We start from the raw sequence: 23,170 nt of genomic DNA, 5'->3' as shown, positions 1-23,170 counted from the left end.
CACATACACACACATACTGCTCAGCCTGATCCCTCTGCACAGATCAGGACTGGTCAGATGGTGCTAATCAGGCATGAGGCCTGCTTGTCTCACAGCCACATACACATCAGTGCCCCCCCCCAAACACACACACACACACACATCCCATCAAAGGGTGAAAGACAGATCTGATTTTTTCATTCCTTTGATCATGGGACCTAGCAAACACACACACAAACACACACACACACACACACACGCACCACTCCTCATTGGTTGATGTCCTTCTGTTGGTGAAGCTTTCATCCCTGGTTATATGGATGATGGAGCAAACACCTGGGGCCCCCTCTTCATCTGCCCTGCTCAAGTGGCTGAACTCACCTGCTGCCTTCCTGTCTGTCTGTCTGTCTTCTTCTGTCTTTCTCTGTGTCTCTGTCTCTCTGCCTGTCTGTTTTGGCCTGTTTATCTATATTGGTGTCTCTCTCTCTCCCTCTCTCTCTGGTGATTCTCTTATGATGCAGGAGGAAACTCTGCAAACCCCCAGCCCATGTTTCTAGTGCAGATGGCTGAGTGTGTTTATATATCTGTGCATGAACCCATATGCATTCGCTGCGGGTAAAGCAAATGGAACCCACTCACCTGTAAAAACACATCAGCTGTGTACAGAACTCTGTTGCTTTTGCTCTTACTGAGGTTTCTGAGGTGTTTTCTCAATTATGAGTGCTCCAAATCGAGGGTGTCGTATGTGGCACTGATTGTATAGCCCTTAGAGTCAAACTTGTGATTTGTGATTTTGGGCAACATACGCACTTGATTTGACTTTTAATTATTAAAAACAAAGGAAATACTGTATGAGGGGGAACCCCAAAATTCACGGGATTGTCATTATAAATCTGTCAGTGATACCTTTCCAAAGTACTGAAATCTACTACTACTAAAAAACTACTAAATCTGATAACCACACCTTTTTCACATGCTATCGATTGCTTCTGGCAATTTTTGGGCCCCCCCTTGTATATAAGTCTCAAAATAAAACAATCATAGATTCACTGAACTTGGATACATATTACTATCTATTGCAGTACTCTAGTTGTCATCTTTTAGGTTTATTGTTGCAATGAGTTGTGCTATTAATGGTCACTTAAGTTCTGAGCCTAAGAGCATCCTGATGACTCATTAGACCAAAGTTTGCTTTGTAATTCTGTGAGTTTGAATTCAAATTGTTTCACTTTCTTTCAACATGACGGTTCCCTTTCAGCTGGCAGAGTAACACATGCTGTGCTTAATGTACCTTTGGAGTGTTCCCATACAATGGTGGGTGGTGGGTAGCCTTCAGCGGAGCAGTTGAGAGTCACAGTTTTCCCATAGATCCCATCTTGGTCCTCAGGCTGAACCACAAACTGAGGAGGAACTGTAAACACACACATACACGTAACAGTTGACATTGATACATGACATTTCTTTGGTGTCTTTATTATAAAGTGTCTATTTAAGAAGGATTCCATTCTACCAAAAATTACATTAGTTTACCTTCAGCCAGAAAAAAAAGGAACTAATAAGATGAGTCTGAAGCTGCAGGGATGGGTTAAAATGAAAACCCGCACCTATACAGATTGTAGTAGTCCATAGGTGCCATCAGATATGAAATACATTCCTCTGTGCTGTCTCACCTCGAACTATGAGCTGACTCTGGTGCTCCACAGCGGCAGCCTCGTTGCGGGCGATGCAGGTGTAGTTGCCGTTGTGGTCGGGCGTCAGGTTGGAGATTCGCAGTGAGCTGGTGAAGTCAATGTTGTCCACAGTCACACCCAGGCTGGCAGGGATTGGCCGTCCGTCCTTCTGCCAGGTGATATCCAGCGGCCGGTCACCTGACATGACCACACAGGGGATGAAGACACGCTGACCGATGGTGAAGCGCTGGAACTCAAAGGGCTGAATGTAGGGAGGGACTGCAGACAGGAGGAGGGAAGGAGGGAGACACAAAGATCAAATGTGATTTCAGCCTTGCGTCTCAAAGAACATCTTAATTACCTGGATTCTGTGGCAGGTACCATGTCATTTTTTTTTAGAGTAATCCTACAATCTTCTCACTATCATGCTTTAAAGAGGTCACTGAAGGAACATAAAAGACCCAAACAGCAAAGAATTCTGCAATAATTCCCTGTCATTCTCAGACTGGAACATTTTGTCCTTTGAGCACAAGAAGCTACAAGAGCACACAGAAACAGAACAAAATAACTTTGAGGTGACTCATTCAGGTTGTTTGGAAAAAGAAATCTAAGTCAAACTGAACATTGTCTCTCAGTCTATTGATAATCATCTATTGATCTACTAACCTACATAGTACATATCTGCTAGCCTGGCTACTACAATCAACCATTTTATCCACTACTATAAATGCTGATTACAGAAATAGCACATATTCAGAAAAAACAAGGGTACAAAGTGAATCTGGCTGCGTAATATAATCACAGTTATAAAATAAGATCTATTCAAATTGCCTGCTCTCTATTCTATGGGAAATCTCCAGCCATCACACAAGTGATTGAGTGTCCAGTGAGTTCAAATAACACAGAAATAAGCAGCACTTTAGCAGCTTATTTAATTCACAACAAAGTGGAGATAATGGCCTCTAGGGATCCCCAAAGACACTTCCGCATTTTAAGCGTGAGCAGAGTAAATTAACAAATGCACTCGCTCACTATAGCACCACTGGGAAGTGTTGCTTTATATCATTGCTCTCTCTTTAGTTCTCACTTTCTTCTCTCCCTGATGCTCCCTCTTTGTTTCCGTCGCTCCGTGGGAAAGTGTATTGTGGTGGTGACAACATCTTCACATAGTACAGAAGGAAGGAAATGGAGCGTAATGGGAAGCCCTTCTTAGTATTTCCTGTTACAGGTTGTAAGATCTCAGCGGAGATCAGTCACTGAGGTCAGTTATCATTAGTTACCCCGATGAACTGAGGAATTTCAGGAAGATTAACTTATAAGTCTGGTGAGATATATTCATAAAGCTGTCTGCCTCTTTGTGTGAGTGTGTCTATTTATTTATTTTACTTATCTAGTGATGGATTTCTCAGTGATGCCATTTTGAGGTGCACAAGTTAGGAAGGCCTCATATTTATAAATAATGCATGAAATATGTAACTTTAAAATTCAATAACTGAGTTGTGCTTAATCCATTTAGAAAAGCCTTTTTCATCACCACTTAAACAAGCTGTGACTTTAACGAGAACAAGCAGATGTGATGATAAAAACAAAATACTTGTATTGTCTGAATATTGTCTAGAAATATTGTCTAAGAACAGCACTGTGTCACATTTTGATGAAAACTTTTGGTGAATTGTTTGATCTCAAATCAAAAATAAAGAAAAGTTTTGTTTTAAAGAACAAAATTGAGCTTTTGAGTGTATTGTCCTAATGTATAAAGGTGCACCGATCATCTGCAGAACATAATCAAAGAGAACAATATCACATATGTATTCATTTTTGACCAGCTGCATGGCAACACGATGGGCCTTACCTCTCACACGAACATGGACACTCTGGGAGTCCATCTTGTTGGGCTGGACCATCACCTTGCAGTTGTACTCGCCAGCGTCCGACTGCTGCACGTTGCTGAGCTTCAGTGTGCCATTGTTCTCGAAGGCTCGCTGCCGATGGTTGAATGGGAGCAGTGCAGAGTTCTTGTACCACTTTATGGAGTAGTAAGGATAGCCGATCACACGGCAGTGAACAAAGGCATCCCGTCCGGCAATCGCTGTGATGTTTTTCATTGGACGGATGCTGGCACGGCCTAAAAAGTGACAGAGATTGAGAAAGGACATTTCACGGATATTGGAACTAACATCAAATCACAAGTGCAGTGCTTGAATTTTGCTGTTTTTGTGAATAAAACGATACATTTTAGACGCATTAGGATTTAAACAGGGCAAGGTTAACAGCTAATAAAACAGAGAGCATTTCTCTTCACAGCTTCACATGTGGTACCTGCCACCAAAATACTTAGATATGCATAGAAACTGTTGTTTAAAGCTTTTTGTTGTTTGTTTTACCACAGGATCTTCAGCTTAACTCTAAGTAGAAGGCGGTGAAATGACGAGCAGATTAAAGTGTGCTAACCATCTAAAGGAAAACAGTGTTTAAATAACACTGCGCTACTGATGCTTACAACTCGGCTCTTGCTGCTCACCCACATAATAGTAATACAGTCTGTATCTCATAAAATGGAAACAGAGTAATCACTTTAACATCTGATCGTGAAGAGTTGAATTGGCTGCTTGAGTAAACACGCGCAGACACACATGAACACTCACTCACACACAAGCAAACCACAGATAAATTTATTCATGCAAACAGAAGAAATATATTTTCTTCTGGCTATTTACAAACCAGCCCATTTTGGAACCCAATATCCAGATACGCTTATGTGCCGCAAACCAGGATAATTCATTTGACCTAAAAATACAGGCATGTAGGAAAAGCAGAGCAATAATTTGGAGAGAAAAAGACGAGGCTACAATATTAAAAATTATACAAGGCGTAGTGAAAAAGAAAACACACTTAAGAACACAAAAATGGAGGCAAAATCAATCAAAGGAGAACAACCTAAAAGTTAATATAAACGTGATTAAAGATTTAATATTAGATCTAGAAATTACTGAGCAAAAATGGCAGAGAAAAACAAAACATTAGAAAACAAATCATGAAAGCACACGAAAAAGCAACAAAATCCTAAAAAAAAAACGTTATGCGGCTAATTTTCAGACCCCAACAACAATTAGCGCTTGTGTACTGCAAATGCCAGACAGCCAGCTGGACAGAGAGACAGAGACAGACACACAAACAGACAGACAGGTATGTGTATTGTTGTTCTTGGAGGAGCTGATTTGACAAGCACCTCTTACGTTTATTCGAGCCTGGTGGTACACGACCCCTGCCGAGTTGCTGCACGTGCACCGGTAGACCCCGCCGTCCTGCACCTGCGTGTGCGTGACATTGAGCTGGCTGACCACATGGCCCTCGTGGGTCTCGTAGTGGCCCAGGTGGTGGTGGCTGTCTTTGATGACGGGGTCATCGTCCAGCGACCAGGTGCACCTGGGAGGTGGCGTGCCCTTGACGTTGCAGACCAGGAAGACGGGCTCGTTGGGGTTCACCACCTTCTCGCTGAAGGAGGACAGGATCTTTGGAGTACCGTCTGTGGTGGGGGACAAAGTGGTAGGAGACAGGAATGCAGTGGTGAATACAACAGTAAGCAAACATGTCAGTGATTATCATCATATTGTATGTTTCAGAAAACAACTCACTCACAGTAAGTTTTAAAGTATATTATAGGTATAGAGACCAAACACCAACTGCTAAATATATCTTTATATACTCTGAATGACAGAAATATAAAAACTGTGAAGTGTCTGTGACTTTGGCAGTTAGGGCAGTGTGAACAGGTTGAATCATCTCAGTCAGAGACACGGAGAAAAGCCAAACTGAAAACAATTTCCAGGCCAGAAACTGCATGCGGCAGTGTCATCTCCACAGGATGAATGAGAAGGATTTCCCACCTATGATTAGAGCTAGAAAGTCATTTGAATAAATGATGAAATTGTCTTGTCCAGTGGATTGTTTTATTCTGAACTTGCAAAAATCTGTCTGCTCTTTGTTTTTGGTTTCTTTCAAACCTCCCACAACTTATTGTTGGAGAAGTGCTCCTCTCTATTCTGCAGATAAACAATGTGCACTATGAGTTCTTATATAGCAGGATGATTAAAACACTCTTTTCTTGTTTCTCATGAATTGTGGTTGGGGATGTTCGTGGTTTCAGAGAAACACTAAATGTTTTCTTCCTCTATGGGAGCTGCTACTGGTCATCATTGAACTAATAATGTATATCAAGTAGATATTTCTTGAGGTCAGAAAAATGGAAAAACACAGTGCATATAACAGTGAGACTGGAGGTCAGATCACAAAGTTTCTACTGAAAAAGCATATTGTGTAATCACAATTGGTTCATTTGCTGTCAGGGAGAAATCTTGTCTTAAAAGCCTTTTTTGTAATATAATAATGAAGTCTCAACCCAGCGAAAGCAAAGGATAAATCTTGAGTTTGTGTGAAGACTTTGTCATTCTGTGCGTATATGTTTCATTGTGTATTTGTACATTGTGAGGCAGACCCACTATACTTCTATAGGTTTCATTATGAACAGTGATCCAGGAGCTTTCCTCCCAGACTGAGAGAGCGGTTGGCTTTTGAAATGTCTGTGTCTGCCTGCTGCTGCTCTCTGATAATCTAGGGCTGTTCCACATGATTATAGATGATCAATATCTTCTTTTTACAGCTCCTTGGCCACAGGAGACAGTTGCCTGAGCAACGCTGCCAAGGTAAGCTGTTGGAATCAAGAGTGTGTGTGCATGTATTCTTTTGTATGTGTTTGTGAAGTCTGGGATGATCATACTAATGGCGGCCTATAGCAGAGAGTCACAGCAGGATGTCATTAACACATAAGCCCTGTATTGATCCACGAGGCCTGAATCTGTTTCTGATAACTGATTATGTATAGTGCTATAGTGTGGCTTTTTGTCAGCATTTGTGTACATGGATACCTGTGTGCTGCACTGCTACAAATCACATCCACCTACTTTACCTTCAAGGATGACTTGCACAAAGTCCTGTGCGGACATCTTTCCCTTCCTGGCAAAGCACTGGTAGGCTCCGCCGTCACTCTTCGACATTCCCTCCATGATGAGGTTCTCCCGGTTGAGCCCAGTGAAACGGACATTGTTGCCAGGGTAGATGATCTCTCCGTTGCGGTACCATGACAGCTCATATTCGTCTGAGCCGCTCACGCTACAGGACAGAGACACCTTGCTACCCACGCTGCCTTTCACCTTCCGAGGGCTGACCACCACCTTCAAGGGCTCTGAGGACACAGAAAAATCAGACAAATGCTGTATATAAGAAACAGTCATAGTTTCTTTGTTTTGATGACAGTAAGGCTGACAGGAAGACAGAGTACAAATGATACAAAAGAAAGTTCAGGTGTGATTTTACTAACATGGCTATATAGGATCTCCGGGTTAGAGCTGAAGTTAGTCATCCATTAATGGATTAGTTGGTTAGCAAAAAAATCTGCAAAATTGATCATTTATAGTTATTAAATAGTCATTTTGTGACCAAAAATGCCAAAAAAAACAGCACCATGGTTTACATATAGTAGTTACAATTTACCACAGCATGAGGTGTGAATGACCAGACAGATAATACAGAGGATCCCCTCCTTTTGATAAAAGACTTACGTTTGACATACAGGCGCCCCATGACCTCATCATTGCCATAACTGTTCCACACTTCACAAACGTAAGTCCCAGAGTCACTAGGCTGCATGTTCTCTATCAGCAACCCTGTGATGGTCTGGCGGAAGCGACTGTCGGGCTCCAAAGGGCTGTTGTCCTTGAGCCAGCGGTATTTGGGCATTGGGTAGCCTGAAGCCTTACAGGGCAGCTCCACCCGATGATTAATCATCACCTCTCGGTGGTCAAAGCCATCCAAGATGCTTGGCTCAGCATTGGTGGGGTCTGGAAGGAGCAGAGAATTTAGTGTTAATTAGTGGTGAGCGTTGCCAGGCACTTGACAGTATAATCCAATATTGATTCTTAGGGTCAAGATTCAGTCCTATATACAGTATATTTTGCTATGTGAGGGAGAGAAGAGAGAAACAGACTGTCTTTCTATCATTTCATTTTTTAATGTCCCTCACAACCAAATCAGAGAAGGCGCCATGGATTGGTCTTTTATATCCACCTGCCCATTATATGATAAATGATGATCATTTATCACACTACTCACAATATAGAACAGCCTACATAGCAGTGTTTGTTTACTTGTTCCTGACTGGCACAAAGAAGGACTGCATAATTCATACAGTACATGTAGTTGACCGTAGAGTGGATCGTTCTGCATGACAGGATTGGATAGACTGTAAACTTGATCCTAACCCTCAACATGCCATTCTCTGGTCTTACTTATGCAACCTTGCAAATCAATCAAAGTTCTATAATTCACCCATAATTCATAAGGGACAACATTTTTATGGTTGATATCATTTTAGCTGGTGTAATTCATAATTTAGAGAGCACATTCTTCTGTCTTATTCAGTTTTACCAACTGAAAAGTGTAAGAATATGTAAGGATGATCTACAGCATTATTTCCAATACAATTATTTATTATTTACTGTACTATTTGTTCCATTGGTGATAGTATTAACTGTAAATGGTGCCAAAAACATTTTTTTTTGGTATTGGCAATTAAATTGACTCCAGTTTGAATGCAGTACTGACCTGACACGATGAGACGCGCACTGTTGCTCTGCCGAGTCTCACCGGTGTAGCGGTGGCGTGTAGTGCAGCGATAGTTATTCAGCCCATCCTCAGGCAGGACGTCCAGAATATACAAGGCTCCCGTGGATGTGATGAGATATCTTTGTCCTGGAGCAGATAAGAAGAGAGAGTGGAAACACATAGAAGCCAACATTTGTTACATAGCATCAAAACAACTTTCACAGCATAAACAATTTATTCACTCCAGTACAACTGAAGGATTTCTTTCTCCATAGGGTGCTGGTGTAGGGCAAATCTGTAGAAGTTCAAAGTTTTTCTCTATTTTTACATGAGATAAGAAAGCATATTGGAGCGAAGTGAAAATAATTTCACTTATCTCATATAAATAAACAATAACTACAAGAGATTTGGTGTGTAGTGAGACTAAACTCACACATATTTGAACTTTACTGAGGTAAATATCTGTATCACCCATGTAACAGATCACAAAATATATTCATAATGTCAAACATACACAAATAGTATTTCTAAATTCAGAGCTGCGTATCAAATCTTTGATCTCTAACAGATCTTATTGTCTTGTCCTCAGTGGCGCCAGTGTCTCCTATAGAAAGCCAATCCCTCTTTGGCTGTCACAGCCAGTTCAGTATGTATATTATGTTAATTCTGCAGATCAAACCAGGCTGAGTGGGGTTGTCAACATCCATAAGGAAAGAAATCTTCCCATCCCATGGATGTCTACATTCCCATGGTAGCAGATTGATGTCAAAGCTGATTGAAAAAGCAATTTGATGATTGTCTTCTTTGTGCAGTGGTGGACATGCTAACACAGGAGGAGGGACAGCCTGGTAACAGCCACAGGTATAGGTGATGTTGATGGAAAAATATCATACACCAGTGTGACAAGGTTACAAGCTCACATCTACTAAACATGTCTCCCTTACTTATATGGTGCATAAATACAAAAATGTAAAGAGGAGCAACTAGCAAGCTACTAAAAAAAAGGCCAAAAACAACTTAGACAAAAACAAATTAAGGCTTTGTGTTTATTGCCATGGCTTATTAGGTTCAGGTTATTCATGTCCGTGGAAAGTTGTTTTTCATACTGTACAAAAATGAGCAACAAATGGACGTCTAAAAATAAAACTGTACATCCAACTACTCAGAGTATATGCAGACACCTAATAGAAGAATATTTAGTAGAAGAGAGACCTGGATAAGTAGCACAAAAAACAATACTGACAAAAGTTTAATTCCCTGCTATTTTTGACTGCTAAGATTAGCAGAAATTTTCTCTGCATATTTGATTTTGATTGCACTCCGTGTCTGAAGGCAGTGATATCAGCGATTTATCCAACAGAACGAACTGAGGCTGTGTGGGAGCCCCTAAAGCAGATTAGCAGTGGGTAATTCATTTAAGTTGAACAAGGGGAGCAGAGGGTTTTCTTCAGATTTTTCCTTTTTTTATTAAAACAAAAGAGAAACAACCAAAAGAAAACAGAATATGTGGTCTCTGTTCGACAGGTGAGGTTGAGACAGAGATGCACTTCCTCCTACAATGTAAAACATTCAATGAGATAAAGAGCATTTACTTTAACAAGCTCAACTCTGTAACTTCAGATTTCAAAGAGCTTATTGACCTCTCAAAATTAAAAGCACTCATAGGAGAAAGAGACAGGGCATATCTTGCTGCCCATTATGTATCAACAGGCCACAACAGCACACATATACATTCACACACACACACACACACACACACACACACACACACACACACACACACACACACACACAAATACATGCATAAGACATACTGTATATATATAATTAATATATATTAATCTTACTGTTGTGTTAATGTTCATATTTTTTTTTTGTACTGTCCAAATATTTGGACAAATTGTATTTTGATGCTTTGGCAACGTTGTTCTTGAAGCCTTCATGCCAATAAAGCCCATTGAATTGAATCGTAAACATGTATGATGTGATTTTATGTTCATGATAACAAATGGCTAAAATTTGTTATCATGTAAAAAGACTGCCTGCTCTTTTTTTTCAGCCAAAATTTGCAAAAGTACTACAGAGTTAGGATATTTATATTCAACTGGTGTTGTTTTAATATTTATTGTTGTGAAAATCAAACTGGCCTTCCAAACAGACAATTCAAGATTGTATGAAAAATTCATGGGCAAGCAGGTGCAGAGGTTTCTCCTTTCTATATGGGTTAACAAATTAAAAGCCACCTCCCTTAGGTCACGTAACACCATCCCCTACAGATCAGAGCAGAAACTGTATGTCACACTATAATTGTAGTGTAGCCTCTACATTTCATGTTGCAGTGCTACAGTATGCTCCAGTGCTGTGTGAAGGTTCAGTGCTACCAGACAGAGTTGTATGAATAATGGCACAGTTCAAACCAATTAGCTGAAAAAATGCTAACGAGAAATACCCTAAATGTATTTTTTTTTTGTCAAACATTCAATTCTAGACTAATGTTAACATCAAACCACTACATGTTTTAATATTCCACTTGAGACTAATATGTATGAAAGAAGCAAAGCACGCTTAATATGCTTACATTTTATATGCATTTTTGAGGTTTATACATGCAAAAGAAAATAGACCTTGTGGGGTTAAGCAAGCAGGGGGAATACAGAGCGGGGCGGGAGAAGCAAAAAAAAAAAAAAAAAAAAAAAAATTTTGCACAGCTATTGTAAGCATTGACCTAGATAGAACCGACAACAGATTCCATGGATTTGATGTCCTGAAGGGGTTTCGCTGGTTTACATACAGGGCTGTTAGATGGGCAACCAGCAAGTGGAATCTATAAAGAGAGGGAGGGAGTGTGTGTGCGTGTGTGTGTGTGCGCATGTGTGTGTGTACGTGTGAGTGTGTGTGTGTGTGTGCGTGTGGAGATGCCGGCAGCCATGCATGCATGTCAGTGTGTGAGACGATTGGTGGGAGGAAATCTTCTCAAGAGGTTGAGGAGGCCAGATGCAAAAAAAAAAAAAAATTGCATTACTGATGTTTGCTATCATCGCCTTTGCTTTTTAGCTACATTTTCATTCTGTACACAGCAGAGGCAGAAGTAATTTCAACATTTCATTTTATTTTTTTGTATTTAAGTAATTCTATAAATGCCTCTCACATTGTTAACACTGTACCATATGGCCGTGACCAGTTACAAAAAAGAAGGGGGGGGGGGATCAAGAAACATTTAGCCAATAAACAGCAAAAAAAAAGTGAAAACTCTGAAAACTATATATTAACATGTACAGTAGCAGCAATCAAAAAATTCAGATATCTATTCTGTAGCTGTCCACTCCACACACTGCCGCTTTCCCTTTTTTCTCTCCTCCCTTCTGGCTTCTCCATTTTGATTCTGTACTGGTCCTCTGAAATCTCACTGTGGAATCCATCTTGAGTGAGACAAAATGGTATTTCACTCCAGCCGCTGTGAGCTGCTGCAATTTTCTCTTCAAGCACCTCTATGCTCCTGCAATGCCTTTTAAGACGTCAGAGCTCAGTTATTGTGTTATGACAGAATGAAGTGCAGGCAGAGGGGACGCTACAGTAGCAAGGGGATTCAAAATGAGAGCTATTGTACTGTATTGTATTGTATTTCTTCTTTCGCGATCCGCTCCCTTTAATTCCACTGCTTTGTCTTTAACTCGCTCACTGCATCAGCATTTAGGAGTAATTCCCGTTCACAAAGCCAGTATGTGAAGTGAAAAATTACGCCCCTTTAAATACACTAAATGTGAAAGGACTGTAAACGTGTAGTGTAGTCCAGTCCAGTATATAAACTGCTATGGATTAATTACAGCAGTAATTGAGGCCTCAGTTCCCAGATGTATTGAAATCCTCTGGACAGAGATTTCTGTGTTATTGTCAGAAAGTGGAGCCCTTCTCTCTGTTCATTCACAGGCGCTGCTACTGTAAAGTGAAAAAGTGCTCCACTCCACCAGACACACTTTATCTAATCATCCCCACTTTGCCAGAGACAGAATCTAATACGAACAGCGGGCTCTCACTCTCAGCAGGCTAAATAAGCCTCGACGTACAGATGAGCTAGTGTCACAGCATCCTCACTGCCAACAGATGCACTGAAGTCACTGTGATTTAAATGGGAGCCCAGTTGGTCACATCTTAGCTGACAATTTGCAACTCAGTGACTAGAATGAATTAGTGATAAAATGCCAACATCTTCATTCCAATCTGCCATGTAAAATCAACATCTGCAGTCCAGCGCGGCTGCAAGTGCTTCACATTTCTCACAAATATAATACTTATGTTATTATTATTTATACTTCATTTGGAGATGGAAATTAGCTAGTGGCTAAATCTGGTACTCTTCTCTGTATGTGAGATCAAGGTTTTTTTCTGTACATGGCCCCTGACAAACAAATGTCATAGATTAAACTTAACTAACACAACTAAACAACTAAACTTATTTTTAAGCTACCTGAAAAAGATGACTTTGTGGCATTCAGCCTTTTCAGCATAATGAATCTGAAAATGGTTCAAAAATTCTTTGAATATTATAGAATTTAAAATATGCTTACAACTAGTGATGTACCAAACCTGTTAAGCTCTTGATTTTCTTAAAATTAAAACAAAATTTGTAGTCAACATGCTAATATCACATATACATTATCAGTGAAAGGTTTTGACACACTTTCTCATTCAAGAGAATGGGAAGGTGTGTCCAAACTGAGTGGTAATGTACATTTAGTCATTGTACAAAGAATAATTTATCTGGGATATTTACTAATGAAGTAGGTCCTGTCTTTATTAATTTACAATATTGCAAATGTGAAAGTGGAAAAGTGTATTCTGTTAATGCTTAGTTTCTGTTTGTGATGGGTTCTCACTCTGTTTAAGTGGTCAGTTTATCCATTTATCACGGGAAGCAACCTCAATATTACACAATAAACCATAGACTGTAAAAAATATTGGACGTAGCCATCATGACGTCACCCTTTGGTTTGTGGACTCCCATTTTGAAGCCTCAAGTTTGCATTTTGACTGTTGCCATGTTGGATTTTTGGAGCCAGAAGTGACCATATTTGGACAAGAGGGTGGAGCTGCTCCTAACGCCAGCTGCTAGCTTGGTTAACATGGTGCATTTACAGTCCATGGTTAGCTGTGCTAATGCTAATGCTAATTTTTGCTAGTGAAAAACAGGCTTAAAACCATTCAAACAAAATGTACTTACCGGAAAAACTGAACATTCGACTCCTTAGAGGGTCTTTTAGTGCAACCAAACACTGAACAAGACTTTTTTAGGTGACCATACACACTAAAATAGCAAAAGTTATGGCTACACCTATACTCTGTGAATCTGGGGTTACGTCATGGTTACGTTCCCTAACCAACGTTGTTGCTGTGTTAGCACCTGTCACTCAAAGCAGCCATGCCCTTAATTATGTATGTTTTAAGCCTTGATAAAAATTTAAACAGGTGAGTTATATATATATATAAAAAAAAAAATTCATCTCCCACACAGTTGTCATGAAAGGGGAAATTAGCTATCGAGACCAAAACCATTTTGTACCAGGCTGTAAACATGTTTATTTCTGCTATAAGTTGGGCATCTTAACATGGGGGTCTATGATGATTGAATCACCTTTAGAGCCAGCCTCAAGTGGCCATTTGAGGAACTGCAGTTTTTGTTACTTCCATGTTGGCTTCATTTTTCAGCCTTGGAGGTTGCAGCTTGCACTAAAAACAGTATGCAACACTATATGTCAGTACACTTTGAATGTAATAGGGTAAAAATGTTATGTATAGACTGTAGTCTCTTCTATAAAGGGTGAGTCGGTGAGTCAGTGTTGTTATTGCTTAAAGAGGATGGTGGGACTGCATCTACAGTGCACTGTGAGTCAGACAGTGAAGAGGGACCCAGTTCTAGTCAGGTCAGCGGAGACAGAGAGATGATAAATGGGCTTATGAATGTTCTAGGTCTGTGTGGTAACTTCTCTGGCCCACTTCAACTCTCCTGAGTCAGTTCAGTTATTATATTGAAATTAAAAACAGATAGCTGCTATCATAGGTCTTCTGTACACTGCATCTGTTGAGAAAATGAACCACCTATCCAAATGTTTTTCAGCTAAAAAACAATTAAAATGATACTGTAGGTGTGCTGTTAACCTGGATGAATTCAGCATTTACTGTTTTTAACATTGCAGAGATTGCAATACAATCCTATGCTGCTGCAAAAAAAACATTTAAGAGGAAGCACTGCCTTGACTCCTGTGGTGGTAATGTCAGAGGAGTGAACAGTGTGTTCTCAGACTAATTTCTGCATGCTCAGAGTCGGGGGTACGTTGCATCGTGAAACAGGGCACGGGGGGCCTCACGTTGGATCACAGCTCTAATCTGAGCTGATTGAGGTCAGATCGCAGGACTGAACTCTCCACCGCAGGGCTCCTCAGTGCTGCATGGCTACATGCAGAGAAATTGAAATGAGTACTATGACTATTCTGCGGACCAAACCAAGAAATATCTATTGCTGATCTACTGTAACTTTCTATCTAGATTACCATATATAATCATAACTGCATTCATGCACTGTTAAAATATATTACAGATAACTGAAGCTTAAGCCTGACAGTGAACTGTAAGTGTCTCGCTGTAGACCATGGGGTGAATGCAGACACTGTCTCTCTCCTGGATGTATTTAATTAAAATGATGACTCTGAAATCTATAAAAGACATGCTACTTCTCAAACTACTGCAACACTCTTTATATGGAAATACATGTATTTAAGTCAATCTTGAATGTAATCTTTTGTTGTTACAGTAATCTGCAACACTAACATGTACTGTAGGTTTGCTGCTGGCTCCTCTCTGTGTCATACTTCATGTTTGTGCCACATATTTGAAAGTTCAAAAACAACTTTCTGAATGCATCACATTATTTTTTGACTGCCCTCCTATTCTGACTACTGCATAACACATCTGAGACATTGACCATGAGAAGATGGGATGCCAAATGAGCTTTTTGACTATCAAGTAGGTAAATTACAGCAGTGGTTAGCTAGTTCACTACAGCAGCATAATGTGGTAGATCAGGAGTGGGCTGCTGAGTTGCCCACTGCAGTAGAAGAAATGAATTAGGACTCTGGAGATGCAGTGTGTAGTAGTGCACCCTTAGAAAAGTGATAAATGTAAGTAGTATTAGACCAACGTCAACAGGATCAAGAAATCCGTTCATGATTGAATCTTCTTGTAAAATGAAATAGTATGTCCTCAGTGCTGTTCTTTGTTCTTCTTGAATTTCTTCATGAATTTGCAGTGTAAAATATAAAACTGTATAGGAGTGCACCACTTCAGGGCTTCCAAAATTGATGCATTTAATCCCACAAATTATCCATAAATGGGTCATTTATTTGCATGCCTTCGCCAGCTTTGTTTGCATCACAGCCAAACAATATATAAAACAATATATAAAATATAAAATAATGATATAAAATAATCATGAAAAACCATGTGTGCAGTGTCTTGAGGCAGGAATCAGAAGAAGAAAAAAATACTTCTACATCATATAGCTTATGAGTAAGGAATTAAAATAAAGTTGTTTTTTAGTGCCATTAACTAGCCTTCAAGGTTTTATTTTTAAGAGTGATGACCCAAAACTATCCAATTCTGGTTGTGTTTTTGAGCTCCAAATTGTTTTGAGACAGCAAAGGAAAAATCCCAACCAAAACAGCGCAGTGAAGACTAAGATTGGAACATAAATATCGCAGATTTGCTTGCAAAAACTCCAAGCTAATGCTATTAAAACCGAGTCAATTCAAAAAGCTTTCAGCACCTGTAAAAGTCACCTATAAAAATCTCTTTCTCTCAATGCACCTGCTGTATGAATAGATTTTAGGAATACAAGTAAATGACAGAGCTGCCATTGAAGCCCCAGTGAAGAAGGCATCTTTGGTTCAGTGAAAGTTTTGGCATCAGAGCTGGAATGCTAAGAGACTCTCTGTCTCTTATTCACCCTCAAAAACCTCTGTGTTCCTGTTTGGCTCATTCTACTTCCTCTCCTGCTTCGTCTCTCTCTCCTGCTCGCTTTCTCTCTCTCTCTCTCCGTCTCTCTCTGTGTCCTGAATGCTTAAACAGTGGTTGGCTCTGTCAGAACACTGCAATGAAATCCTGCAGTGTCAAACGCCCACATCCAGTAAACACCTTCCTTTACCTACAAGTTCATCCCAAAGCTGTATTTCACCTTTGATAAACACTTGGTTGAATACCATAAAAGCCTTTTGAGTATTGAAATTACTAGATGTCATACTGCATAATGAATTCAATTTAGGGGGAAAACAGCCAAAAATCATTTAAAATAATCTCATAGCAATAAAAATAAGGCTTCAATGAGCAAAGGAATTACACATGTCAAAAAAGACAAAGATAAAAGGGATGGGTGAATAAAACCAATACCAATAACTTGCATCTTCTGTATGTAAAGATACACTTTTTGATTCTAGGGATAGGGAAATGCAAATATTGAAGGCTCTTTAGATCGATAAGAGAGAATAAAAGACTGTTTTCATTGTGTTTTATATTTCCCTTAAATCATGCTTGTGTGTTTTAAGTGTGTTTGACTTCCATAAACTAACCATTCACTCATCTGATGACTAAAAGTCACTGGAGTGTCAACAATGAATGTGAATTAAAGTGTGATGATGTGTTGTCGTTTTTTCAACTGCATTTCTGAACAGTAATCCGCTATGAGAAAGGCAGACAGAGTGAAATGCAGTGACTGGTCGTGTTATATCACCACAGTTTTAAATTAAAAATGGGTTTTCATTTATCATAAATAATTTGTGCGTTGTAATCCATGCAAAAAATGTCCAACTGCCATGAGATGAACAATTCATATTTAATAAACAACTGAACAAGTGAAGGATGTCTTCTTAATAAATCATGGGACCCCCCTATTTCACGGTATTTGCTTGCTCCTGGTACTGGTCAGATTTGCTACATTAGAGTAACAGGACTGACAGCAGATTTGGGAAATGTAAATACATTTAGTCATGTGTGATGACAGCTAAAACATTAAAAATATTGATTTGGTACATTACTGTTACGTTTTATGTCTATTAGAAGTTGAATAAACATATTTTGGGACACTGCTGAATGGATTAGTTTTAAATAAATGCACTGTGATGTAACAGAAATTGGATATTACTGCAGGAATTGTAACATAATTTGAAGCATTCTGAATAGTTTTTGTAAATATTTTCCCACACAACTGAACATTAAAATTTGTGAAAGGAAAGTAAACTGAGGGATGACTCAGAAGACAGCCCTGCAATGCATGTTGCCAATAACAACACTACGTCGACATGGAGTACACAGCAACGGGCAACATAGAGGTTTTCTTTTGTTTTTCAGAGATGTGAAACAACAATATGTTACAATGATGGAGTTGAAGGAAGAGAAGCACTGCACCTGTGTGTGGAGAAGGTTTATGTCGTGATGGGAGAGCACCCTTATACAAGAGCGCAAGGCGAGAAGATTCATTTTACATAAATGTATAGTAGCTTGCTGAGTCTGGCTGCAGGCACACACACACATATATCACAAAAACTGCAGAAAAGGAGTGTCAGGTCTCCAAGGTTAAAGAGTCTGGGGGTAGCTGATGTCTTTGATGAGGTTAGCAATCCAGTAATCTCTGCTGAAGCCCAGAGCCATTAAATAGCATGTTGCTAAGCAGGTCTGTGCATTGAAGAACGTCAGGACAGCAGCATCGAAACAACAACTACACACAGTACAGAGCGATTTTTTTTTTTAGTAAGGCAACTTGGATAGATGTGATGTTATCAGGTCACAAAAACAACAACCACTAGTCCAAACCAGACATATTCAGTTCACTGCCCCCCCAAAAATGTTATGTACTCTGACCTGCTTCCACATGTTTTTTTCCTCAAAGATGTTCATGTTAAGTGTTAAGCAGTCAACACAGTGGCAGCCTCAATACTATTTCTCTCTCATTTAACATGGCTATTTATTTTTTTGTGTCCACTGCTATAACATGTTGAAATCGCACACTATAACAAAAATTTTTAGATGATGAATGATGAGCAATATGAGTTCATTGTCTCTACAGTGCTTTATGTATGGACTGTAGAAAGCTGTCTGTGTTTAGGACTTTGCATATTTTCCTTGTTTTAATAGCTCACTGTTGCTTGTTTAGCATGTTGTCAGCTTTATGCAGTACATTGAGGAAGAAGAGTGTTGGCCTGATGAGACAGCAGTATGTATAGAAAGAGGAAACTGTTGGAGCTATACTTAGATACAACAAAGTGTTTGGAGCAAGGTGATACTGGAGCAGGATGCCATGCCACTCAAATGGGATGCCCAGTACCATCACTATGCCTACGTTGCTGCAAAACATCACCTACTATTGAAGTATTTATCTGTTGAGAGGAAAAGTCTTCAGCCCAGAAGGAGATCCCAGCTAATGCCACACCGACCTGCCTCTGTGCTTTGTCTCTGTCATCTTGCTATGCACATTTCCACAGCCAAATGGCCGGCTAACTAATCTAATCATTTACTTAGCGTTACTACATTACAGTGTACTACTGTAATTAAAAAAACATCTCTCTAACCCACAGCAGGAGAAACTGTAGTCAACTGTTGCACTCTGTGTTTGACTCTGTGTCTGGAAAATTATACTCACAGATGGATAGTAAAATGAGTAATTAAATCTAGCCTTCTATTTCCACCATACTGGAGAGAGGATGTTGGCTTTGGGCTGCTGAGTTGTGTGTGTGTGTGTGTGTGTGTGTGTGTGTGTGTGTGTGTGTGTGTGTGTGTGTGTGTGTGTGTGTGTGTGTGCAACATGTGTAGCAGTCTGCCATCATAACCTAATTATTGCAGCAGCTTAACAACAGCAATTAGCACATTTCCATCAGACGACACTAATTTGTGAATTCCATTCCAGCACCATTCAGGACCAACACGGAGAGAGAGAGACAGAAAGAGAGAGAGAGAGAGAGAGAGAGAGAGAGCGAGAGAGACTTAATTCACTGTTGAGCTACTGGCAACTGGCAATGCTAAATCCATATCTATAGAGCTGTGAAAATTGCTTATGGTAATTGCAGTTATTGTAAAACTAGGCTGAAGCTTTAATGAAATTTCAAATTTTAATCATTTGTTTTTTGTATAGTCCACATTTACTGACTGCTCCCCCAGGGACCCCATGTTTCCTCATCTGACTTCCCCATAAAACGCCTCTCCCCAACAGCTCCCTAAGAAAAATGAAATTGCTCCATCGAACAATGATTTCCTCTCACTCCAGGGGAAAAGGAGAATCCCTTTTTGGTAATATTCATGCGCCTAAGTGTATAGCCTTCTAGAGCTAGATAATCTGATGGTATATCTATAATGACCATGATTATTTATAATTAATTAACAACTAACTTACAAATGTCCAATTACAACGTTTGCCACTTTGCAATTAAGTATGATACTTTTTTGCTGATGTAAGGCCATATCCAATCTTCACCTCTATTTCGTTTTTTAAAAAGTTTTTAAAAGTTTTTACAAGATTCCTCAATCACCCCGCTTCACTACTGCAGGATTTTTGTAGCAGCTGCTTGTGAGAATTCAGCACCAGTCAAAAAATGTTAGCGGTGGACGACTCCAGCAGTTACATCTATGTGCATACAACTGCCTCAGAATAACATTCTCCCTTCCTCCATCCTCATCCCCCCTCATTTCCCCATCTCCCTGCCTTCCTCTACCCTCTACCCTCCCTCCCTTACTTCCTACGCAGAGATGCATGTTGAGTGATAGGCCTGTGGATGAGTCTGGACAGTGCGTCTGAGGCCCTGGTTTTTAATAGGGTTCTGTTCCCAGTAATTATGCTGACACAATTTGATCAGCGCGGAGCTAAGTATCTTCATCTGAGGGAGATCGGGGGGAATTAACGCTGATGTAATAAGTACAATTTGTCACTATTAAGACGGAGGTGTTGACAGGCGCTGGTGTTGTCAGGGCAACTGATGGCGCTCCCTTGCTACAGTATGTATTCTGCTGCATCCGGCGAGCAGAGCTGTCAGGCCCCCTCAATAATCGATTCCTTGGGTTGCTCTGCACAGGCAAAAGCACACTACATACTGTGACATAATGATATACAGATACAGTATAATAAAGATATACTGCACCTGGATGTGCTGCAGCATTTGAGACTGACACACATAAACACACCACACAGATACATACAGAAATACGCACACACTCACAAACTCAGCAACAAGCACAGAGAGAAATGTGTGTTCTGTCCAGCAGATACACCATTAATGTTAGGACTGAGATCTGCTGCCAGCTGCCTTCAGCTCCAACACTGAGATGTGGACTATCGGACTCTCACAAATCTCAGTCTACAGTGACACAACTGAATATCTCATCGTCAGTACATCAAGTCTGAAAAGGTGCAGAGTAGCAAGGGTAAAAAATGCATTAATGAGACAGGACTACAGGCCTCATGTGTTGCTGGGGAGACAACCAATGCCAAGATCTTGACCCTCTAATCCATCTCATTGAGCATTTTTCTGAAAGGAATCCACATTAGCATTTTACACAAGGTGTAGCTGTGCAGAGTAGGCTAAACTGCTTAAGGGAGATCTTGGCTTCTGATCACAACTGTATTTTTAGTGTATTAATGTTTGTAACACTGTGCAACCCTAAGCTGTGTGCATCTCACTTGTCCTTCACACCATAGTGGTCATAAGTTTCTCTTAACTGGATGAAAACAATTGTTTCTCAGATCTTGCAGTTTTAGGCGTATTATTTACAGTTCCAGTCAAAAGTTTGGACACACCTTCCCATTCACTTGAATGAGAAAGTGTATCCAAACTTTTGACTGGTACTGTACATGTGCAACATCATCTAACTACAAAAACTTTAACAAATGAAAGTCTGTTTACAGGTCTTGGGGAGGACTACTGCATACGTAAGTAAAAGTTGTTTAAAGCCTTTTGTGGCTCCAGAGCTGGCAAAGTCTGATAAATTGCCTCAAGTGATGTCACTTGGGATTCGGACGAAGTGAGGTTACCAGATCTCTGCTTGAAGCTAGCAGTGTGTGGTTAGAATAGCCACTTTGCATAACACACCTTAATCTCCTACCGAACTATCGGTAATTGAATTTCATTTTGGGTAATGTAGGCGCCAGGTTTTGACAAGGAAGAAGAATGAGTGGAATAAAAAAGAAGATGTCCCTGCTTCTGCTGCACTGATTTTGATCCTTTCTTAAAACTGCAGCATATGTGCCTCTAGCCACGTTTAGTAACAGAAGAAGAGCAACTCATGTGTTTACAGTGCTGCCAAACAGTGATTTGAAAAGTTCATCGTGTCACACTTTAATAAAGTCCAATGTCCACTGAACTCCAAATTGAATACTGTGTTTCACATTAGTATGTGCACACAGTGGTCTCTGAGAATCCCAAGTGTGTGGTGCACAACTTGAATCCCATGCAAGAAAGGTTAACTCTGCTAATGACGCAAGTAGCAATGAAAACTAATATATAGCCATACATTTAGTGTATTTTACACATACTGGAAGATCCATTCTTAGATTATTATTAATACCATTACTACCAGTTCCATGTCTTTGATACTCTCACATCTTATTGCTATGAATTTTCTGAGGGTAACCCCACATGTACGTTGTCTGGTAATGCAGAATTCCTGGAAGTCTCAGACTCAGCCTCACACTTCACAAGAATACATCCATTAAGCCCACCTGTCTGCAAACACAGGAAGGATACTGCATGCAGAAATCTTGGTGTGGAGACATTCACACGCACTGTCAGATCTATGCACTGTCAGATCCAGCAATTCTGCCCAAAGCTACAACATCGATCCATCCACACTCAAATATATCCGGTACCAAGCTGTGGGTCAGTTGCTTCCCATACACAACACAATCTGCAACAATCTTCCATTATTTTCAAATCCATGTCAACAAAAGACATTAATGACAAATGGCTCGACTCCTTAGTGAGTGGGATGCTGTCCCTGTTTGAGATCTGCAGTTCATGGGTGGATAAAATATGAAAACCAATCACTGGTGACCACAAGACAAACAAGTAGCAAACCAAAACATAATCACACATCAATGACTGTATGTGCTTATATATAGTTTCTTTATAACATTTACTTGTTATGTTACATCTTTGCCTAAGTGCCATGAAGAACAGGATATACTAAATCTATATTGATTGTTTTACTGAGAAAATATGCTATCAAAAGTATTGACAGCATGGCTTTTGAAAAAGGTCAGCATATATACAATCCTGTTAAGACCACAACTTACTATACCCGCAACAAAAAACTGGAAAAATATAATTTAATCTTTAGCCATTTGGCTAAAAAAAAACACGAGATTTAGATTTTCTGAACAGTAGATGTACAAACTTCACATTACTGCTCAAAACAATAAAACTATACAAAACTGCTTGCTTCAATACTTTTTTTTCTCTCCAGACTCAACTGAGCAATAACAGAACAATAATAGAGTGAAACAAGAAATATGAATCTAGGCTTAGCCTGGCCTACAGTACATAGCAACTTAAAATAACCCACATAACTGCATATCACACTTCTGACAGATATGGCTTCTAGCAAAATTATCATGTCTGTGCTTTATATTAAGCAACGAGGGCAACAATAAAATCCATTTCACAATGCAGCCCTGTTGTTCTCTATGGGAAATGACTCAATGAAGCGTGTAAAAGGGTCAGAAACTTACTCTGCATTACACACTCGCCTCAGGCCCCAATTTACCTGAGAGAGCAGGTCACAGGGATGATGGGGAGAGGGAGACATGGCGGGAACGACTGTTTAAGACTGTGTGT

At 39.9% G+C, this 23,170-nt stretch overlaps 1 protein-coding gene and 1 long non-coding RNA gene across 4 annotated transcripts in view; one reads left to right on the top strand and one right to left on the bottom strand.

Annotated features, from left to right (window-relative positions):
• The window catches only part of dscamb (Down syndrome cell adhesion molecule b), a 126,320-nt gene that overhangs the window by 36,158 nt on the left and 66,992 nt on the right, over nucleotides 1-23,170 (bottom strand). For 2 of the 3 annotated variants that reach the window (XM_044354778.1, XM_044354779.1), the window contains exons 4-10: nucleotides 8,310-8,456; nucleotides 7,268-7,546; nucleotides 6,616-6,891; nucleotides 4,879-5,175; nucleotides 3,502-3,774; nucleotides 1,650-1,928; nucleotides 1,271-1,390 (exon numbers count right to left, since the gene is read on the bottom strand). In XM_044354778.1, coding sequence (XP_044210713.1) covers nucleotides 1,271-1,390; nucleotides 1,650-1,928; nucleotides 3,502-3,774; nucleotides 4,879-5,175; nucleotides 6,616-6,891; nucleotides 7,268-7,546; nucleotides 8,310-8,456 — 1,671 coding nt within the window. Of the gene's footprint in view, nucleotides 1-1,270; nucleotides 1,391-1,649; nucleotides 1,929-3,501; nucleotides 3,775-4,878; nucleotides 5,176-6,615; nucleotides 6,892-7,267; nucleotides 7,547-8,309; nucleotides 8,457-23,170 lie in introns of those variants that run through there. The other variant, XM_044354780.1, reaches the window with a different exon arrangement.
• LOC122984379 lies at nucleotides 5,089-6,707 on the top strand. Its single transcript, XR_006403873.1, has 3 exons — nucleotides 5,089-5,228; nucleotides 6,310-6,352; nucleotides 6,623-6,707. It is a non-coding gene; the product is annotated as an uncharacterized LOC122984379 (long non-coding RNA).

The sequence above is a fragment of the Thunnus albacares genome, chromosome 6 (genome assembly GCF_914725855.1).
Source record: "Thunnus albacares chromosome 6, fThuAlb1.1, whole genome shotgun sequence".
Classification (NCBI taxonomy): domain Eukaryota; kingdom Metazoa; phylum Chordata; class Actinopteri; order Scombriformes; family Scombridae; genus Thunnus; species Thunnus albacares.
Note: the sequence above shows the minus strand (reverse complement) of the source record. Positions and strands in the feature narration are given on the sequence as shown.